This window comes from Lepidochelys kempii, chromosome 4 (assembly GCF_965140285.1).
Source record: "Lepidochelys kempii isolate rLepKem1 chromosome 4, rLepKem1.hap1, whole genome shotgun sequence".
Classification (NCBI taxonomy): domain Eukaryota; kingdom Metazoa; phylum Chordata; order Testudines; family Cheloniidae; genus Lepidochelys; species Lepidochelys kempii.
The window spans coordinates 128,448,244-128,467,636 of NC_136383.1; the positions used below are offsets into that span (position 1 = coordinate 128,448,244).

General features: G+C 48.4%; 1 protein-coding gene across 2 annotated transcripts in view; it reads left to right on the forward strand.

The window, feature by feature from the left end:
- The window catches only part of SMYD1 (SET and MYND domain containing 1), a 51,178-nt gene that overhangs the window by 8,917 nt on the left and 22,868 nt on the right, over window positions 1–19,393 (forward strand). For both annotated transcript variants that reach the window (XM_073342892.2, XM_073342893.2), the window contains exons 2-4: window positions 9,187–9,363; window positions 14,547–14,760; window positions 17,693–17,823. In XM_073342892.2, the coding sequence (XP_073198993.1) occupies window positions 9,187–9,363; window positions 14,547–14,760; window positions 17,693–17,823 (522 nt within the window). The remainder of the gene's footprint in view (window positions 1–9,186; window positions 9,364–14,546; window positions 14,761–17,692; window positions 17,824–19,393) is intronic.

Here is a 19,393-nt window from a genome sequence, read left to right on the forward strand (position 1 = left end):
GACACACATCTCGAAGAACCATCGTTACTGCACAAGGTGAGTAACTTCCTCTTTCTTCCTGCTCTCATGGGGGGGGGACCCCAACAGCCATAGGTCAGCGGTTCTGCTGCAGCACATCCTCCAGAAAACCTTCCTTTGCTTTGACGGGTACATTGTTTACAAACCTTTTTCAGCTGCTGTCTACATGTGTGCAGTAAGATGGCTCCCCTTAACGACAGTGGGGAGGACCCCTCCATTCCCAGGCATTATCTTTCTCCTTGCTTCCCAGTACAGTACACTTGTGTGTTTTTATCAGTCCTGTGGCTCTTTGCTGCCTTACAAGGAGCGTAATCTCTGCTGCACCTTTCTGCCCCCATGACTTGACAGCTGACAGAACACAGTCTTGCATTTCTGACCAGCACCCAGTTCTGCCGTTTGACTCAAGAGAGCAGGCCACTGCTCCTGCTATTAGCATGGAACCTGCTGGCCAGCCTGCCTATTGTTAGCATTCCAGCATGCCTGATCATTGTCATCCTACAAGCCACAGTTTAACATGGGACTTTACACTCTGCCTATAATCTTGTTTGTAATTGTCGCTTAATAAAGCTCTGTTTGTGTTGCAAAACCTTGGGTGAAGGGAGCAAGGCATATGTCGTTAGCAGCGCAGGTAGCAATGCTAGACGAATTAGAGCTGGGCTGGCCTTTCCCTTTTAAGTAGCGAGGAAGGATGGCTGTGTGGGCACTGGATGAGGCCTCTGAAGCTCTGGGTTGAAGTCCCATCTCTGGCACAGACCTCCCATGCATATGGCACCTTAGAGACTAACCAATTTATTTGAGCATAAGCTTTCGTGAGCTACAGCTCACTTCATTGGATAAATTGGTTAGTCTCTAAGGTGCCACAAGTACTCCTTTTCTTTTTGCAAATACAGATTAACACGGCTGTTACTCTGAAACCTCCCATGCATAGTTTCTCTCAGCCTCGGTTTTCCATTTGCAAAAGGTAGGTGATAATCATAGGACTGGAAGGGACCTGGAGAGGTCATCTAGTCTAGAGCCCTGCACTCATGGCGGCACTAATAAATAATGCCTCCTTTGCCTGTCCTGTCTATTTAGATTGTGAGCTCTTTGGAGCAAGGATTCTCCCTTCTAGGTGCATCACTGTGCCTACCTAGCACAATAATGCATTGCTTGAGGCCTTTGGCTGGTAGGTTAGACCTTGTTACGCTTATTTGGATTCTCTTGTACTCAATAAGACACTCTTAGACTTCTTTACACCCACTGACCACTGTCTAAGCAAAAGCTGTGCACAGGCTAGCCTACCTGAACTAGTTTGAACCCAGCTGGTGCAGGTAACAACAGCATTGAAGAAGGCTCAGTGTGAGCTTCAGTGTGAGCAGTACAAGCTCGACATGGCCCGTCAGTACGTACTCAGGTTTCAGAGTAACAGCCGTGTTAGTCTGTATTCGCAAAAAGAAAAGGAGTACTTGTGGCACCTTAGAGACTAACCAATTTATTTGAGCATGAGCTTTCGTGAGCTACAGCTCACTTCATCAGATGCATACCGTGGAAACTGCAGCAGATATTATATACACACAGAGATCATGAAACAATACCTCCTCCCACCCCACTGTCCTGCTGGTAATAGCTTATCTAAAGTGATCATCAAGTTGGGCCATTTCCAGCACAAATCCAGGTTTTCTCACCCTCCACCCCCCTACACACAAACTCACTCTCCTGCTGGTAATAGCCCATCCAAAGTGACAACTCCCTTCACAATGTGCATGATAATCAAGGTGGGCCATTTCCTGCACAAATCCAGGTTCTCTCACCCCCTCACCCCCCTCCAAAAACCACACACACAAACTCACTCCTGCTGGTAAAAGCTCATCCAAAGTGACCACTCTCCCTACAATGTGCATGATAATCAAGGTGGGCCATTTCCAGCACAAATCCAGGTTTTCTCACCCCCTCACCCTCATACACACACAAACTCACTCTCCTGCTGGTAATAGCTCATCCAAAGTGACCACTCTCCCTACAATGTGCATGGTAATCAAGGTGGGCCATGTCCAGCACAAATCCAGGCTCTCTCACTCCCCCCCTTCCCCCCGCCCCCGGGGACACACACACACACACACAAACTCACTCTCCTGCTGCTCCAAACGTACTCAGTTTGCTAGCCAAGGCTGTGCTGTATTCATTGCCTTTGTTACCAGTGCTAACCAGGTTCAAGCTAGCATAGGCAGGCTAGCCTGTGCACATAGACATATCCTAAGTTTCCAGTTCATTCATGGTATAACTGTATCAGAGACTGGGGTGGAAGGATCCTGAAGGTTCTGGGGCTTACGGCAGAGGAGAGAAGTGGCTTCCCCTTTTTTCCAAACAAAGCAAGTGACCAGGAGAGGCAGCTATATGGATGAAAGTTGTAGAGTTAGGTGCATTATGGGTGGGCTTCTGCCTCCCTCTGAAGTATCTGACATTGGGCACAATCAAAGAAAGGATAGTGTGCTACTGGCACTTCCAATGTGTTTTATGAGAGACACAAGTGAAGCCCTTATGCACTTGGAGAGGAAAGTCTAAATCTCACCCTTTGAAGTGTAAACTGTAAGCTAGTAAACTACAGAGCCAGCTGGCTGCACCTGTTGTGTCCTCTGGATATAAATGTCCCTTGCATTTCAAGTGAACTTTCTGGGGACAGCTGGTTCTTCTGAGAAACCTGCCATCGCCAGCCAGTCTGCATGAAAGAGGAAGGTGTTCTAAAGAGCAAACACAAGGGTATAAAATCCTCTTGAAATGTGTGGCACATAACCTAGAGAGGTTACTCGTTACCTTGTAGGTTTAATAGTAGGCTGGTGATGAGCCTATGAAGACATCAGTGTCCAGTTCTAAATTGCTAACCTTTCAATTTGCCAAAGTGCACTTGATTCATTACTAACATCCTATCATGGTTGTTAATGCTAATCGCCTGGCTGCATTTGGCTAATATTACAGTCTGTCACCTAAAATCCTACCTGCGGTCAGTAATTTTGCAGTTTTTTAGAATTCTTCTTTATTTCCTAAAAGAAAAGGAGTACTTGTTGCACCTTAGAGACTAACCAATTTATTTGAGCATGAGCTTTCGTGAGCTACAGCTCACTTCATCGGATGCATACAGTAAATTGGTTAGTCTCTAAGGTGCCACAAGTACTCCTTTTCTTTTTGCGAATACAGACTAACACGGCTGTTACTCTGAAACCTGTCTTTATTTCCTGGCCTCAGCTATGATTTAATGTTGCTTGTATACTGCTAGACAGCTGACACATTGGATCCCACTTCAGTGATAGGTAAACAGATTCCTATGTGTATATATGGTTTTATTCAGGAGAAAGCAAAGTTAGCTCCTTTTTTAGTGCCTGATTTTGCTGCCATTGAACCAATGGACAAACTTCCAGTGATTTCACTGGGAGCACAGTCAAGTCAGTGTGAGGCAACATTTCAATCATTACATATGTAGGACCTGATCCTGCCTATCCTTACCCTGAGTACCACTTGTGATGATGGAGGACCAGGTGCCAGCTCATGCCGAAGCCCTGGGTTAATTCACTTGTGTGTTAGTATAGATCAAAGTAACTGTTAAATGTAGAAGAGTGTATTTGGTGTTTAAACTTCATGAAAACTAATGGGATGTTAGTTGCGTTGTTTTCACTTATCTGTATTCTGTTACACTATACTAGCAAACGTTTACATTGTGCATATCCCATAACGAAATAACCCATCAAACAGGAAGAGGCCTTGTGGAATTTAACAGAAAAGTGCTAATTTCAAAGCAAGAGGTCACTGTGTGTAATGATCGGAGGCAGGACCGGTGTAAGGATCTTTTGTGCCCTAGGTGAAACTTCGACCTTGCGCCCGCCGCCCCCAAGCCCTGCGGCAGCTCCCTGCCCCCCCCCGCCTTGAGGCACCCCCCCTGCAGCAGCTCCCCGCCACCCCCTCCCTGCCTCCCTCCCCTCGGCCCAGGGAGCCGTGCGGCAGCTCCTTGCCGCCCCCTCCCTCGGCCCGGGGAGCCGTGTGCAGCAGCTCCCTGCCCCAGCTCACCTCTGCTCCGCCTCCTCCCTGAGCACGACGTCGCTTCTCCTGTCTCCCAGGCTTGCAGTGCCAATCAGCTGTTTGGCGCGCAAGCCTGGGAGGGAGAGAAGCAGAGCGGGGCGGTGTGCGCAGGGGAGGAGGCAGAGCAGAGGTGAGCTGGGGCGGGAGCGGTTCTCCTGTGCGCCGCCCCCCCCATTACTTCCTGCAGGTGGCCCTCCCCGCGCCCCCCTGCCCCAGCTCACCTCTGCTCCACCGCCTCCCCAGAGCGTGCTTTTGGCCGCCCCCAACCACTTGGCGCCCTAGGCGACCGCCTAGTTCACCTAGTGGTTGCACCGGCCCTGATCGGAGGTCAAAGACTCTAAATGAGTTCCTCACTCTCTGTCCTCAAAGGAAAAGCCCATGTGGGTAGTGACACTGTCAGCTTGTTTTCTGTGAGAAGACACTATAAGTATGGATTCAAAGCAGGATCTCTGGACTGTTCAGACTCTTACAGAGAAATGTACTAGATGCAAACTGGAGATCCCCACAGATAATCGGGGTACCCCGAAAGACATTTGGGAAACTGGCAGTTTATTACATCACTGCCACCATTTGAAATGACAAACCATGACTCACCTGTGAATATAACCTCTCAATAACTCTCACTTCCTTAGCTAATAGACCTTTAGTTAGTTTTACTATAGAATTGGCTGCCAGTGTAAGATCTTTGGTGTAAAATCTGGAGTACCAATTGATCTAGGGTAAGTAACCAGTCTCTTGGGACTGGGAGCAACCTGATGTGGTGTGATTTTTGGTGTAAGTGACTTTTCATCATAAAGTCCTCTTTGTCTGGGTGGGAGAATGAGAGTGCCTCACAACCTTTAATATCTTTATTTGTCCTCACAGTACCTCTTTGATGCAGGGCACTACACCCGCAGCTTCCCTGCTATTGTCGTTTGGCAGCTAGATCAAAACAAGCTCAGGTCGGTTCATGCGTGCTCTGATTACCATGTAGACCTCTTCTTAGGGTACATCTACACTGCAGCCAGGGCAGTGAATAGCAGCTTGGATACAGGTACCCACACTTCTTTAATCTAGTAGCTCACTGAAAGTAGTAGTGAGGACACAGCGGTGTGAGCTGCTGATCCTCCCCCTCCTCCTCTTCCTCCAGGCATGTGCTCGCTTGTGCAGCTCACGCTGCAGCATGCTCACTGCTATTTTTAGCAAGCTAGCGAGATGGAAGCTAGTGCAGGTAATTGCCCATCACGCACCTGGCTGCAGCGTAGAAGTACCCTAGATGATTCACCCAGGGTCACGCAGGACAGAGAACTGAACCCATAACTCTAAAGTCCCAGGCTAGGACCTGAACCACTGGATCATTCCTCCAGCTGTCCCTAAGCTTGTGGTCAATGTCTATTTCTACCTATTGTCAGCATCATGGCAGAGAGGCCATTACTGTTTTACCCATTTGGTGCCATACCCACTTCACATTACAGACTTTTTTTTAATTCGTGCTTTCATGTTTTCAGTTCCTGCCAGACCGAGGGTGAACTGGATTAAAAAAGTGCATTTGTTTTTCTTATTCCTACACCATAAGTTATATGCTGTGTTTCAGGTGGAACAGTCGGTAAGGTTTCTATGACATTTTCCTTGTTTCCCAATCCGACCTGTGTGCTGGAAACTCTCAGGCTCCTAATATTTCTTTATGCAAAGGATCATGTCTGCAATGCACCCTAACAGTCACAAACCTGTTTTTCCAGGAGTTAGACAGGCTCTTAGGGGAAAGGAAATTGACGGGGTAAACATTAGCCAGGTAGATGGAGGGAGCTACAATTGTGACAAGGATTAATTGCAGAGAGAACATGGTAAATGCTTTGTAAACAATGGTAGTCAGTCATATGGTAACAAGCTGTACCTTTCCCATGGATTGTCCTAAGAGTGTGCACTTTACTCGGACAGGCCCCAATTCAGCAAGGTACATGAGCTAACTTTAAGCATATGAGTGGCCCCTTTGATTTCTGTGAGACAGCTTACATACCTAACCAGTGAAGCAGAGCTGTAGCCATCCATTAGAAGGCAGTGGCGCATATCAACACTAGCCGTCTAGTTACAAATATCTCCAGGTGATTTATTGCTATCCAGTGCTGTTGCCATGTGTCTATGGTGGTGGGTGGGTTACGGACGGCTTATGCCCTAGGCAAGTTCTCTGTCTCAGCCCATCCAGTAGAGTTGCCACCTGTTCAGGTTTTTCCCAGTATTGTCCCCTTTTTGGAGGTAGCTCTCCTCAGAAATCTGTGAGGATACTCAGTAAACACTGTCCCGTTTTATGGTCCCAGGATCATCCCAGATGTCCCCCTTTTTTGTACCTCAGAGGTGACCAGTTCTTAATTTATGCTGGGGCTTGCCAGGGCTGAGCCCTGGCACCTCTAGGCTTGGCAGCTCATAGTCCTGGCTCCTCTGCGCTTCCCATGTCAGTTATGAAAGTAAAAAAACTGCTTGAGCCCAGGTACCTCTTTCATTAGAAATTAGGCACTGGAGGTGGCAACCGTACCTCTCAATTAAAATGGGAGATAGAAACTGGTATCCCCAAGGGGGTGCCGAAAATCAGGATCCTCCCAACTATTGTGGGAGACAGAACAGCTCTGGCTGGGGCCTTTGGGTACTATCTTGTGGAGGGGGAGCCAGGGAGCCCCATGATACGTATTGCTGGGGTGTGTGAAGGTGGCAGAAATGTCCCAGTGGACAGAGCAAGCACTCCTGTCTGTCAAGATGGATTTGCTAGCAGCAGCCCCTTATGGGAGACTTGTAGAATCATAGTAATCACTTTCATGAATTCATGGCTGAGGGAGGGTGAATCAGTGGGGAGGGAGGAAGGAGAGGGAATAAGAGAGAGAAAATAAGTGGGGGGTGGGGACTGGCTGGGGCAGCACTCCTAGGTTTTAAACCCTCAGCTTGGCTGCTTTTCATTCGACACACAGGGGAAAAAAATTTGGGAACATTGGTGAGTGTGTGAGTGTCTTTACCTGCTTCCAGAGAGAGTTGGAGAGGGTGAAGGGGGGAGTTCTCACCTCCTGCCTCCCACTCCTCTTTGTTCCCAGTGCACTGAGGGATTTAGGCCTGCCTGTCCCACCCCTGCCATTGCATGGGGGCTAGAGGGGGTGAAAATTAGGGCTTCTCTCTTGCCTGTGAGAAATGTCCCCCATGGAGCCACAGAGAGCTTGGCAGCTGGGTTCTCACGCAGGTTTGAAATCAGTGTAATCTGTTGAATTCAGAGGAGTTACTCTTGAGTTACACCAGTGTAAAGAGGTTCTGCTGAGTGACAGACTCACTAAAACAACGAGGAGTCCTTGTGGCACTTTAGAGATTAACAAATTTATTTGGGCATAAGCTTTCATGGACTATAGCCGATGCCCAAATAAATTTGTTAATCTCTAAAGTGCCACAAGGACTCCTCATTGTTTTTACTGATACAGACTAACATGGCTACCCCTCTAAAGACTCACTAAATGAATTTTTAGAAGGAAATTCTCAGTGGACAGGCAGCTAATGTTTTAACAAGGGCCTACCGGGAAAACAGTGTCCCTTTAGCAATGATGATACGAACCAGGAGTGCATATGCTGAAGACAGGAAGATTGGAGGACTGGGGAATGCATCCATTTGTTCCCTCTTTTAAACAAAAAGCTCTCTCATACTTATAGCCCAGGAAAGAGGCAACAGCACTTGGCAAAGACACTGATAATAACTGCACTTTGCTTGAAATGTTTATCCTTCCTTCCCGATAGGCATGTGGAATATATTGCTCAGCATTATTCAGTTTATTGGGTGTGATAACCTCATGGGGTTGGTGTGATGGGTTCGGTCACAGAGACCCCCTTGGAACTGTCACCTGATGTGCTGAAATTACTCTGAGCCCATTTTCCCTGCCAGCTTGGGACTCCAGAGCCCTGCCTTGTTGAGCCAGACGTGCAAACCTGCTGCAGCACAGACTCAGGGTCTGGACCATGCTCCCAAAGCTGCAGACTTTAACTAAAATCAGCTCCTCATGTTACCTACCTCCAGCACCCGGACACCCAGCTCCCAGTGGGATCCAAAACCCAAATAAATCTGTTTTACTCTGTATAAAGCTTATACAGGGTAGACTCATAAATTGTCCGCCCTCTATAACACTGATAGAGAGAGATGCACAGTTTTTTGCTTCCTCAGGTATTATATACTGTATATTATATATATAATATTACTCTGCGTATATTAATAAACAAAAGTGATTTTATTAAGTATAAAAAGTAGGATTTAAGTGGTTTCAAGTAATAATAGACAGAACAAAGTAAGTCACCAAGCAAAATAAAACAAAACATGCAAGTCTAAGCCTAATATTATTAAGAAACTGATTTCAGGTAATATCTCACCCTCGGAGATGTTCCAATAAGCTTCTTTCTCAGACTAGACTCCTTCCTAGTCAGGGCCCATTCCTTTCCCCAGTACTTGTTAGTTCCAGCAGACATCTTAGGTGGTAAACAGGGGTTTTCTAATGACTGGGATTCTTTGTCCTGCTCCACCCCCTTTAATAGCTTTGGCACAAGGCGGGAATCTTTTGTCTCTCTCGGTCCCCACCCTTCCTTCTAAATGGAAAAGTACCAGATTTAAGATGGATTCCAGTGTCATGTGACATGGTCACATGTCACTGTAAAACCTCATTCTTCATTACCCATGGGCTGGCCCACACATACACAGGAAGGCTTTCAGGTAAATAAACCATTTACAACCAATTGTCCTAGTCAATGGGAGCCATCAAGATTCTAAACCACCATTAATGGTCCACCCTTTGCATAATTACAATAGGACCTCAGAGTTATACTTCATATTCCTAGTTTCAGATACAAGAATGATACATTCATACAAATAGGATGAATATATTCAGTAGGTTATAAGCTTTATAATTATACCTTAAAAGAGACCTTTTGCATAAAGCATATTCCAGTTACATCATATTCACACTCATAAGCATATTTCCATAAAACATATGGACTGCAACGTCACAGTTGGGACCTAGGCTATCCTCCCAGGGAACATCTCCATGGAGCCAGGGACCAGCTGGGAAGTTTGGATTGGGATCCGATGGACTTTTCCTGGGTGCTGACTGCCATCTCCTTTTGTCTTTTTAGCCTTACTCACCTGGTCTGCCACACCTGCTTTAAAAGGCAGGAGAAGCTCCACCGCTGTGGTCAGTGTAAGTTTGCCCACTACTGTGATCGAACCTGCCAGAGGGATGCCTGGCTGAACCACAAACATGAGTGCTCTGCCATCAAGGCGCATGGGAAAGCGCCCAATGAAAACATCAGGTGAGAGGGCAAGAGTGTTGATTTTGGTCTGGTTCTTGAGTAGGCCTGAAGAATGTAGGCGTGAGAGGGGCCTTCCCTTCTATGGCTTGGAAATCAAGATAGAGCCTAAATCAGATCTAGGCAGGAGTGATGCCTCCACAAAGAGCTGGTGACAAAGAGCTAGGAAGAGCCCAAGGATCATAGCCCTAGGCCAAAACCAGTACCAGGTTTACAATGGCAACAATGGCTCCATCGTGCTGGGCCCACACTCATATGTTTGCCAGGCAGGAGTGCTGGAAGCTCCCTAGAAGTGTGTGTGTGTGGGGGGCACCAGTGCCTGGACTGTGACCCTGCCCCCCCACCGGCTCCACCCTTCCCCCCAAGGCCCTGCCTGTGCTTCGCTCCAAGGCCTCATCCCCATTCAGCCTCTTCCCAAGGCCCTGCCTTTGCTCCGCCTCTTCCCACTCCCATTCTGCCTCTTCCCCGAGGCCCTGCTTGCCGCTCGCTCCTCTCCACCCTTCCCTGTCTGTCGCTTGCCCTTAAGGTAGGGAAAAAGTGGGAGGGCATTGCTTCCCACTTTTAAAGGTGACCCCTGATGCCCCTGTTCCAGCGCCCCTGTTGCCAGGTGTCCAGTTTTCGACTGGAAAGTCCAGTCAAAAAGCAGACCTGGTAGCGTCCAGTCAGCAGTGCTGACTGGACACTAAAAGTTCGGTTACAGGAGTAACCACAATCAGCCTCAATCAGCCTCCCCGCCAGGAGGGCAGGAAGAGCAGCTGCTGCTGCTTGGAGGAGCTGCAGCTCAGCTGGAGAGAGAGAATTGGCTCCCAAGAACCCGGCTCTGGTGGAGAGAAGTCGGTACCGGCTCTGCGCCACTCTGGGGGGATCCTGTCTCTCCCCCCCTCCCAGCCCTGCTATGCATGTCCCCAGCCCCTTCCTCATTCTGGGGACAGACCCCTCCTTCTGTCCCACAGTGCTTGCTCCCAGCCCCTGCCTCACTAAAGGGACTGAGCCCCTTCCCACTCCATGGGGGCCCTCAAATATGTTTGGTGCCAAGCCCACAAAAGGTTAAAACAGACTTACAGGGTGTCACTCCATCCTCTGCCTACCAAGTCCCTACCTTTCTGTGTCTTGCTATTATTTGTATCACTGTGGTTCCTAGCACCCTTAGTCACGGACCAGGACCCCACCCCTAAGAGCTTACAATTGAAGTATGAGGCAAGGAACAACAGGGAGATACAGGCAGACCAACTGGAGAGCGCAAGGAAACAATGAGACAAGATAGGTCAGCAGGATAGGCTGCATCTGCTCCCAAAGCATCTCTCTTAGCAGAGCCTACCAAGCCAAACCCAGCCTGAATGGTTTGGTCAGGTGAGGAAATGTGGAGAGAGATCCAAGCAGAAATTTCACTTGTGTCCAACTGGACACACTGATTTTGATTCCTGTCTGAATCCTGGGGGCCAAATCCCAAGGTCAGTGATTTATTTGTGAAAGTCCTGGGTGACGGGAAGCCACAAGAACGTTTCAAATACTAGGGGAAATAGCGTAATGTAGTATATAAAATATGGCTGTGAATTGGTGAGTGTGTGCACCACTGCCCTTTAGAGCAGTGGTCTCCAACCTTTTTACCCAAGATCACTTTTTGAATTTAAGGGTAACCCAGGATCTACCCTGCTCCCTTCCCTGAGGCCCCACCCCTTCCCCAAAGCTGCACCCTGCTCACTCCATCCCCCACCCCATCTCTCACTCTCCACCACCCTCACTCACTTTCACCGGGCTGGGGCAGAGAGTTGGGGTTCAGGAGGGGGTGTGAGCTCTGGGCTGGGGCCGAGGCGTTTGCAGTGTGGGAGGGGGCTCTGGGCAGAGCCTGGGGCAGGGAGCTGGGGTGCAGGAGGGGGCTCTGGGCTGCGGCAGAGTGTTGGGATGCAGGAGGGGGTTTGGGGTGTGGGCTCTAGAAGGGGGTTAGGGCTGGGGCAGGGGGTAGGGGTTCAGGAGGGGGTTTGGGGTGCTGGCTCTGGGAGGGGGCTCAGGGCTGGGGGTTGGGGTGTGGCCTCCCGCCGGGCGGCACTTACCTCGGGTGGCTCCCGGGCGGAGGTGCAGCAAGGCTAAGGCAGGCTCCATGCCTGCCTTGGCTCCATGCTGCTCCTGGAAGGGCCAACGCGCCCCTGCAGTCCCTGGGTGGGCGGGCGGGCGGGCAGGGGGCACATGGCTCTGTGCACTGCCCCTCTCTGCAGGCACCACCCCTGCACAGTTCCCCATTCCCGCCAATGGGAGCTGCAGGGGCTGTGCTTGCAGGCAGGACAGTGTGCGGAGACCCCTGCTCCCTGGGGCTGAGGGGGCATGGGGCCAGGGCAGGCAGGGAACTTGCCTTAGCGGCAGTGGGCAGCCCCACTGCACCACTGGAGATTGCGATCTACTGGGAGAGTCTCGAGGATTGACCAGTCGATCGCAATCGACCAGTTGGTGACCACTGCTCTAATGTATGGAATCAGAACTGCTCACTTGTGTGTCCTAGATTCTACACTGGATAGAGCAATAGGAAATTCCCTTTTAGCTCAAGTGGTAGGGGCCTGTGATTTTTGGAGCAGGCAGATCAGAGTTATTATTATTTATTATTTGTATCGTGCGAGCACCCAGAAGCCCTCATCCTGGACCAGAACCCCCTTGTGCTAGGCACTGTACAAACATAGACCGTCCCTGCCCCAAGGGACTTACAATCTCCATCCCTGCTCTCTCTGTGAAGGTCTGAATGGCTGTGGCATGCAGCATGGTGAGGATCATTGGCAGCTAAAGGTCCGTCTACAATACACAGTGGAGGAGAATGCAAAACAAAGAATTAGTCAGCCTCCTTCCCCTCTCAGACCATTTCCTCACTCATCCCTAGAAGGAGTTGAGCCCTCAGAGATGCACATGGCTGAGTGTGCTTTGTATTGCATCATGCTGTACTGACCGCACACAGTATTTCAGCCAGCAGGCGAGGGCCACCAAGGAAAGGAGACAGACGGGGTTTCTGAAGACGCTCTGGGAAGGGGTTATGCTCTGTGTACTGCATCACCCAGAGGGATAGTATGGGGAGAGTCCCTTTTCTCCCTTCCCCGCTGAAGTTGGAAACACCTCTGCTGTGACTCAGTTCTTGGCTTGCCCCATGCACTGCCCACCTGCCATTTGCTGCCCTGGGTGTTTGAATTCAGCACGTAAACATGCTGGGCCTTACAGAGTGCCTCGGGTAACGTAGCGCTGTAGTATAACCCACTAATTCAAGGAGGATATGAGTTGTTACAGCCCCCAGCTTGGGAGCTGGGCTCTAGCTCAAACTGTATCAGTTCGTGCTTGAAGCTGTGGAGGCCCCCGGTGTGTGGCTAAGAGGGTGGCTGTCACAGAAGCACACTGTATTCAAACACTGGGCAGCTGAGTCCAGCCTGACCCCAACTGAATCCCTGTCCTCACTTTTCTCCAGCAGTCGGGCCTCCCGCGATGGAACTGGGGCTTGAAGTTCTGTTGGGCCCTGGACTCTGCGTGTGATCTGCCGTTGCTTGGAAGGGTTTTGGGGGCCTCTGAGGCCTAGGGCCTCTTGGGAGATGGACCTGTAGCACCATCTGACCCTGACCGTATGCCACTCTGTGTTTGTTTTGTATTGTGTCACACTGTTGTACCCATATATGCTCTTTGGGGCAAGGAACTGTTATTTGTCCAACCCCAAACACCTACTGAACAGTGCTGTGTATGCTTCCAGCCCTGTATAAATAACACAGCAGAGGAGAGGAAAATCCATTCATTGCTTGGGAAGCTACTGAATATTTGGAGCTGGGGGGACAGACAGCTTAGAGCGGTGAGGGGATCTGGGAATAGCTTTGGCCTTTCACTTGCCCACTCCAAATAAATTGGGGAATCTGCTGGTAGCCCTAAGGAAGGTATGTCTAAAAGCCGTTCCTTCCAACAGCAAAGTTGACAGCTCTCACCATCCAGAAAATAACAAACATCTCTACAATGAAGGAAGTTAATCTCCCCTTAAAATATGAAGTTAAAAGGCAGGTTGGCTTTCGCTAGGACATGGAATTGCCACCTGCTTTCCCTGGGTTTAGTCTTTGCCTCACTGTAGAGTTTCTTCACTTATCAGGCTAGCTATTAATAGCCTCCGTATAAAAATAAACCTTTGTGATACATGAGACTGAAAGGTATTGTTAGCTAGTGGCAAACATAGCTCCAGGGGTTAGCAATCACTCAGACGGCGCTGGCATGGGAGTGTGTGTTGCCAACCACCAGTGTGGGTGTTCAGCCTGCAGGACAAGCAGAGGAAGGATGGAGACTGCATTGCCACTTTTAAACTAACTTGTTAACAGTTGCACTCTGCACATCGTCCACCCACGGGGCCCGTGGAGCTTAGGGTGTATTATCCTTCGATGGCTCCACTCCACCGGGGGATCCCCCTTCATGGGGGGTCCACTAGGCAGCCACTAGCTGTGGGAGTTCTGTCAGGCCTTCCATGCTGCCGGGGTGGTGCTGGAGTCCCAGAGGATACACATAGAGTGGAGAGTGGGTGTGGTGAATAAGAAGGTGCCATTTCTCAGCTTAATGACTCTGTAGAGGAAGGATTGACTAATGGTTAGAGTGAGAGCTGGCGACCCAGGTTCAATTCCCTGCTCTGCCCTGGACTTTCTCTGTGATCTTGGACAAGTCACTTAGTCTGTTTCAGTTCCCCATCTGTAAAATGGGGGTAGTAGCACCCACTCCCTACCCTTGGAGGATGTATACATTAAACAGTGTGAGGTGCTCAGATACCCAGGTGATGAGGGCCAGGTGAGCACAGTAACTATAGTCACAAGTTGATACATTTCATACCATATTTTAAAAATGAAAAAATTACTGAACTCCCTGGTTTAAAAGTTTCGTGCTTTACACAACTAGAGAGAGGACACGAATAACAGAAAAGTCTCATCACTGTTCTGCTTTAAGACTCTGCATTGTTTTCCTTCGGTGCTTTGAAGGCCATGTTCAGTTATATTGGTAGCTACCTGCGAAGGGAGCCAGGAGCCACTGATTGAACTAATTCCAGATGAGAATCATCAAGGCCAAATCCTACCCCTGCTTTGCCCTAGTGCAGTGTGATGCCTCCATTCGGTCCCTGCCGCCTTGCTGGGCTTGGGTTTGATTGTCTGTGGATTGCACAAGCACATTGGAGTTTCCTAACATGCTTCTGTATTGGCCAGGCTGGCAGCCCGCATCATGTGGAGGATAGAGAGAGAGGGAGGTGGCCTTACAGAGGGCTGCTTGGTCTCCATCGACGACTTGCAAAACCACGTGGAGAACTTTGGAGAAGAGGAGAAGAAAGAGCTGAGGGCCGACGTGGAGAGTTTCCTCAACTTCTGGCCCCCACAGAGTCAGCAGTTTGGCATGCAGTACATCTCTCATATATTCGGAGTGGTATGTCAGCCTCCCGGGAGAACAAAGTGAGAGCTATTTATAATGCTCAAGGACAAGGGCTATGCTGAGTTCACAAAGAAGGTTGAAAATGAGCCTTCTGCCATTGACTCCTGTAACCAATTAGTTCATTTTATCATCCATTTATCATTGTGCTATGTGGTGTTCTGGTCAATGCATATGCTATTGCATATATAATCAGTGTATGTTAAATAGATTTAAATTGTAGGATTATAGAAGTATAAGGTTGACAAGTATTTAGGAGTGATGAGTGTGTATTAGATACATAAGTAAAGCATGGCTGGAATGCAAGGCCTACAGGTTGAGGCCTGTAAGATTTTTGTTTAGCCAAACTAGGCCATAGACTTAAGAACACTTGACATGAGTGGATGACCTAGGAATAACCCTATGTCAGTAAGGTCACAAGATTACTGAAAAAGATGTGCCAATAGTTAACATTATGGAAACCTAGATGGCAATAAACTGCAAGTTGTTGTCCAAGATCATGAGACACCTGATTGTAATATCATGGAATGTCCTGTCCTGACTGCAGGGTCCATGTTATGTGTAGCTGCTATGAGAATAAGAGGAACTAAGAAACAACCTATGTAAAACGGGCCACCCCAGTATTCACAGGGTGTGGATGTATAGATAAGGAAAAGAGGGTTGAAACCCTCATGCATATGCATAAGCTGTTAGGTGTGGTCAGAACACCATTTCCCAGTAAAGTAGTTTGCTCTTTTTACCAGAGGCTCTCCAGACCCTTTACAAACAGTGAGGAACTTCCCCCAATACCAGAATTCCTATGTGACCTGGAGCAAGTCATTTAGTCTCTCTTTGCCTCAGTTCCTCATTCATAAATGGGGAATTGAGGCGCAGAGAGTCCAAGTGACTTGCCCAGTGGTAAACTGTGCTCTGCTTGGTGTAGCAGAGAGGGAGGCCTCAGCATAGGTGCTGACACTGTGGGTGCTCCGGGGCTGGATCACCCAAGGAAAAAAAACAGTGTGTGCTCAGCACCCACCGGTGGCCCTGTCAATCAGCTCCTCCCCCTCCCTGCCAGCACCTCCCACCTGCCACGGATCAGTTGTTCAGCAGCGGGCAGGAGGCACTGGGAGGGAGGGGGCAGAGCAAGGGAGGAGCGCACTCCAAGGAGGAGGCAGAGGGGGTGGGGTGGTGGCAGAGTGGGGGTGGGAAGAGGCAGGGTGGGCTGGGGACCTATCAGGGGCGGGAAGAGGCGGGGTGGCAGTGGGGTAGGGACAGGAAGAGGCGGGGCGGGGTGGGGCCTTGGGGGAAGGGTTGGAGTGGGGGCAGGACCTGGGGCGGAGCAGGGGTCGAGCAGACCCGTGGAAATGAGAAAGTCGGTGCCTGTGGGCCTCAGTGAACCAGTTATGGCTCTGATTCTCTGTCTGGCCCTGGTACTGGTGAGAGTTGACATGAGGATGCTGTAACATACACCAGTGGGCAACAGTCCCAAAGAACCATCGCCAGCTGAGGCTAGATGCATAGAGTGTGCTCCAGTGATTCCTTCTCCCTGCACCAGGGGCTGATGGGAGGGTTGCACAGGAATTGGCTATGCTGACTCTCAGCCTGCTGGGGGAATCCCCAGCTAGGGGGATGCAGCCAGTCTCTGCTCCCTCTGTGCTGCTCCAGCAGAGGGAACGTGTCCAATGGGTCAGTGGCAGAGCCAGGAATTACAGAGTCCAGACTCGCTCTCACCTCTGCTAACTGCTAGACGATGCTCTGCTAGTCCTTGGCTGGAGGATAGGGTCAGGGAGGCCAGGAAAGGAAATAAAACAGATTGTAGTTGAGTGAATTATTTCCTAGTGAACAGTTCATTTGACAGATTTCCGCTCCTTTTCTGTCTCTGAATTGTCTGAAAACACCTTATGGTTTTTTTGGTTTCAGAGTAGCGGCCGTGTTAGTCTGTATTCGCAAAAAGAAAAGGAGGACTTGTGGCACCTTAGAGACTAACCAATTTATTTGAGCATAAGCTTTCGTGAGGTACAGCTCACTTCATCGGATGCATTCAGTGGAAAATACAGTGGGGAGATTTATATACACAGAAAACATGAAACAATGGGTGTTATCATACACACTGTAAGGAGAGTGATCACTTAAGATGAGCTAATACCAGCAAGAGAGCGGGAGTGGGGGAGTGGGGGGACACAGGGAAGAAAACCTTTTGTAGTGATAATCAAGGTGGGCCATTTCTAGCAGTTGACAGGAACGTCTATGTTTTTTGTTACTGAAATTAGTCCCTGAATAATGACTGCAAATAGTTCTCAGTTTGTTGGTCATTTGGGAGTTGCCAGGATGCGATAGGCGAAAGCCATTACAAATGGTGTTATTTTTATTTGGATGCATAGGTCACGTGTTCTCAGATTGGGTGAGGGTGGCATGTAGAATTAGGTTGACACACATACTCTCACAAATTTGGAATTTGCTTCCTGTGACTATTCTGCACAAATTGCTTAAAAGTCCCTTTCCCCATGAGACTTGTTTGCTGGAATATTTGCAAAAAGTGAACACAAAAGGGGCTTGAACACGCTCAAAGCAACAACATTTAAAAATGGGAATAAATGTTAGCAGACAGTGTTTTGCAATATTTGCTCTGCTCATTAGATCATGCAGTCTATCTGCTAGAGTTCTGCATTGTGAACTTTCTCTTGCTTTGTCCAGGCTAAAGGATGCTGTTTCTAGCACTCCGTGTGTGTATCTCTCCCTTGTTCCCAAAATTTGAAGACCATGCCCCTATGCCTAGAGCACAGAAAATATACATTTTATGAAGAATCAGTGGAAAGTATTCTAAAATCTAGGGTGCTATCTGGGCCTCAGTGAAGTCAATGGCAAAACACCCTTTGAATTCAATAAGGCCAAGATTTCACCATTATTCTCCTCCACTAACACTTTTTTTTGCCTATGTTTTGCGGCCTAGATAAACTGCAATGGCTTCACCCTGAGTGACCAAAGGGGACTGCAGGCTGTTGGCGTGGGCGTCTTCCCCAATCTCTGCCTGGTGAACCATGACTGCTGGCCTAATTGCACTGTCATATTCAACAACGGCAAGTGAGTACATTTCCATTCTAAGGGACGGGGGGAGACGTCGGCCCCAATGCTTGACTCATTTCCCAGAGTTGGTTCCAAGCCTCGCATTGTGCACCTAGGAAGAAAATCCCTTGGTTTCCTCTTTTTCTGGCTTGTTTGTGGAAAACAAAATACTAGACGCAGGAAAGCCAAACCCCTTAGTGGCGAGCTGCTGCTTTTTCTGTCTTTTGTTGTTGTTGTTCTTGTTCTTATTGTTTTTTGGTGCACAAAACAAATACGCAAAAGACACCTAGAAGGCTTGGTCCAAACCCATTGAAGCCAGTGTTTCAATTGATTTTAGTGGGCTTTGGATCAGGCTCATAACACTCAAATGGAGTAAAATAGTAACAAGACATATGGGTTACACTTTATATTAAGGTTCCACTTAGAAATAATTTACAGTTAATGGATGATTATGGTAAAGCAATTGTTATAAGAGTCCAGGTCAATAGGTTGCTTAGAACTGTGGCTTGTAACCACTTATAATACCTTGATGAGTTTACAACCATCTATAACACAGCATACTCATGTGGCTGGCATGCTTATAATATCTAGTAATCATTTATTAACCCTTAATAAACCATTTATAAATGGAACCTTAATATAAATTGTGACTGACGTATGTGAGCTGAGACCCCCCATGCAAATATGGTGCTGAGCACCCACAATTCCTCCTGAGGTTACTTAAAGATAACAGCTGAGGCTGAAAGGGATTGTGCAAGTTACAGTGGAAAACACAGCACCAGCAGACCAGTTGGACAGGGCTGGTAGGTTGCCAGCTGCCAGAACATTTGTCCAGCCAAGTCAAAGGGGTGTGTGTGTGTGTGTTCAGAAACTTCTTGGGATCATGCCCGCAGATTTTAACATACAAGGAAGGCCAGATCCTCAGCTGGTGTGAATGGGCATTGCTCCACTGACTTACACTGACTTATGCTAAGTTACACTAGCTGGGGATCTGGTACACAGTGTTTAAATCTGAGCAAAAACTGCTGTCACTTTAATTAACAAAGAAAACCTCAGAACATCTGTATCGTTTGTAGGGTTTGTCACATCTTGTTCTCACAAAAACTAAATGTTGGGCCTAAATCAACCCAACAGTGTCCTCTTAATTATCTTCCTCGTGCACCAAAACAGGGAGCTTAAGGGGTGCCAGGAATCGGATTGAAACCCTTGCAGCATCTACTGACCATTCAAGCTTCTACGCCCACCAGTGGGGAATGAGAAAAGAGCAGGAAACTGCTTTGTAACTGTTAGATTTGGGGAGATAGGGCCTGATCCAAAGACTCTCATGTCAATGGGAGTCTTTTAATTGATTTCAGTGGGCTTTGGATCAGACCTATGTCATGGCGATGGGACTGTATAAGAACCTAGATAGATAGTGAAGTAGTGAGGTCAACAGCTCTCACATCTGATCTTGGCTCTTTGGCAGCTATGTAGGGGAGTTATTGATAGTTTTGTTTATTTGGCAGTATGTTTATTTTAAGTTTGTATGCCCGTAGACACATTCTGTTACTGAATTTAAACCATTTGGTTATTTTTTTAAAAAGGCATT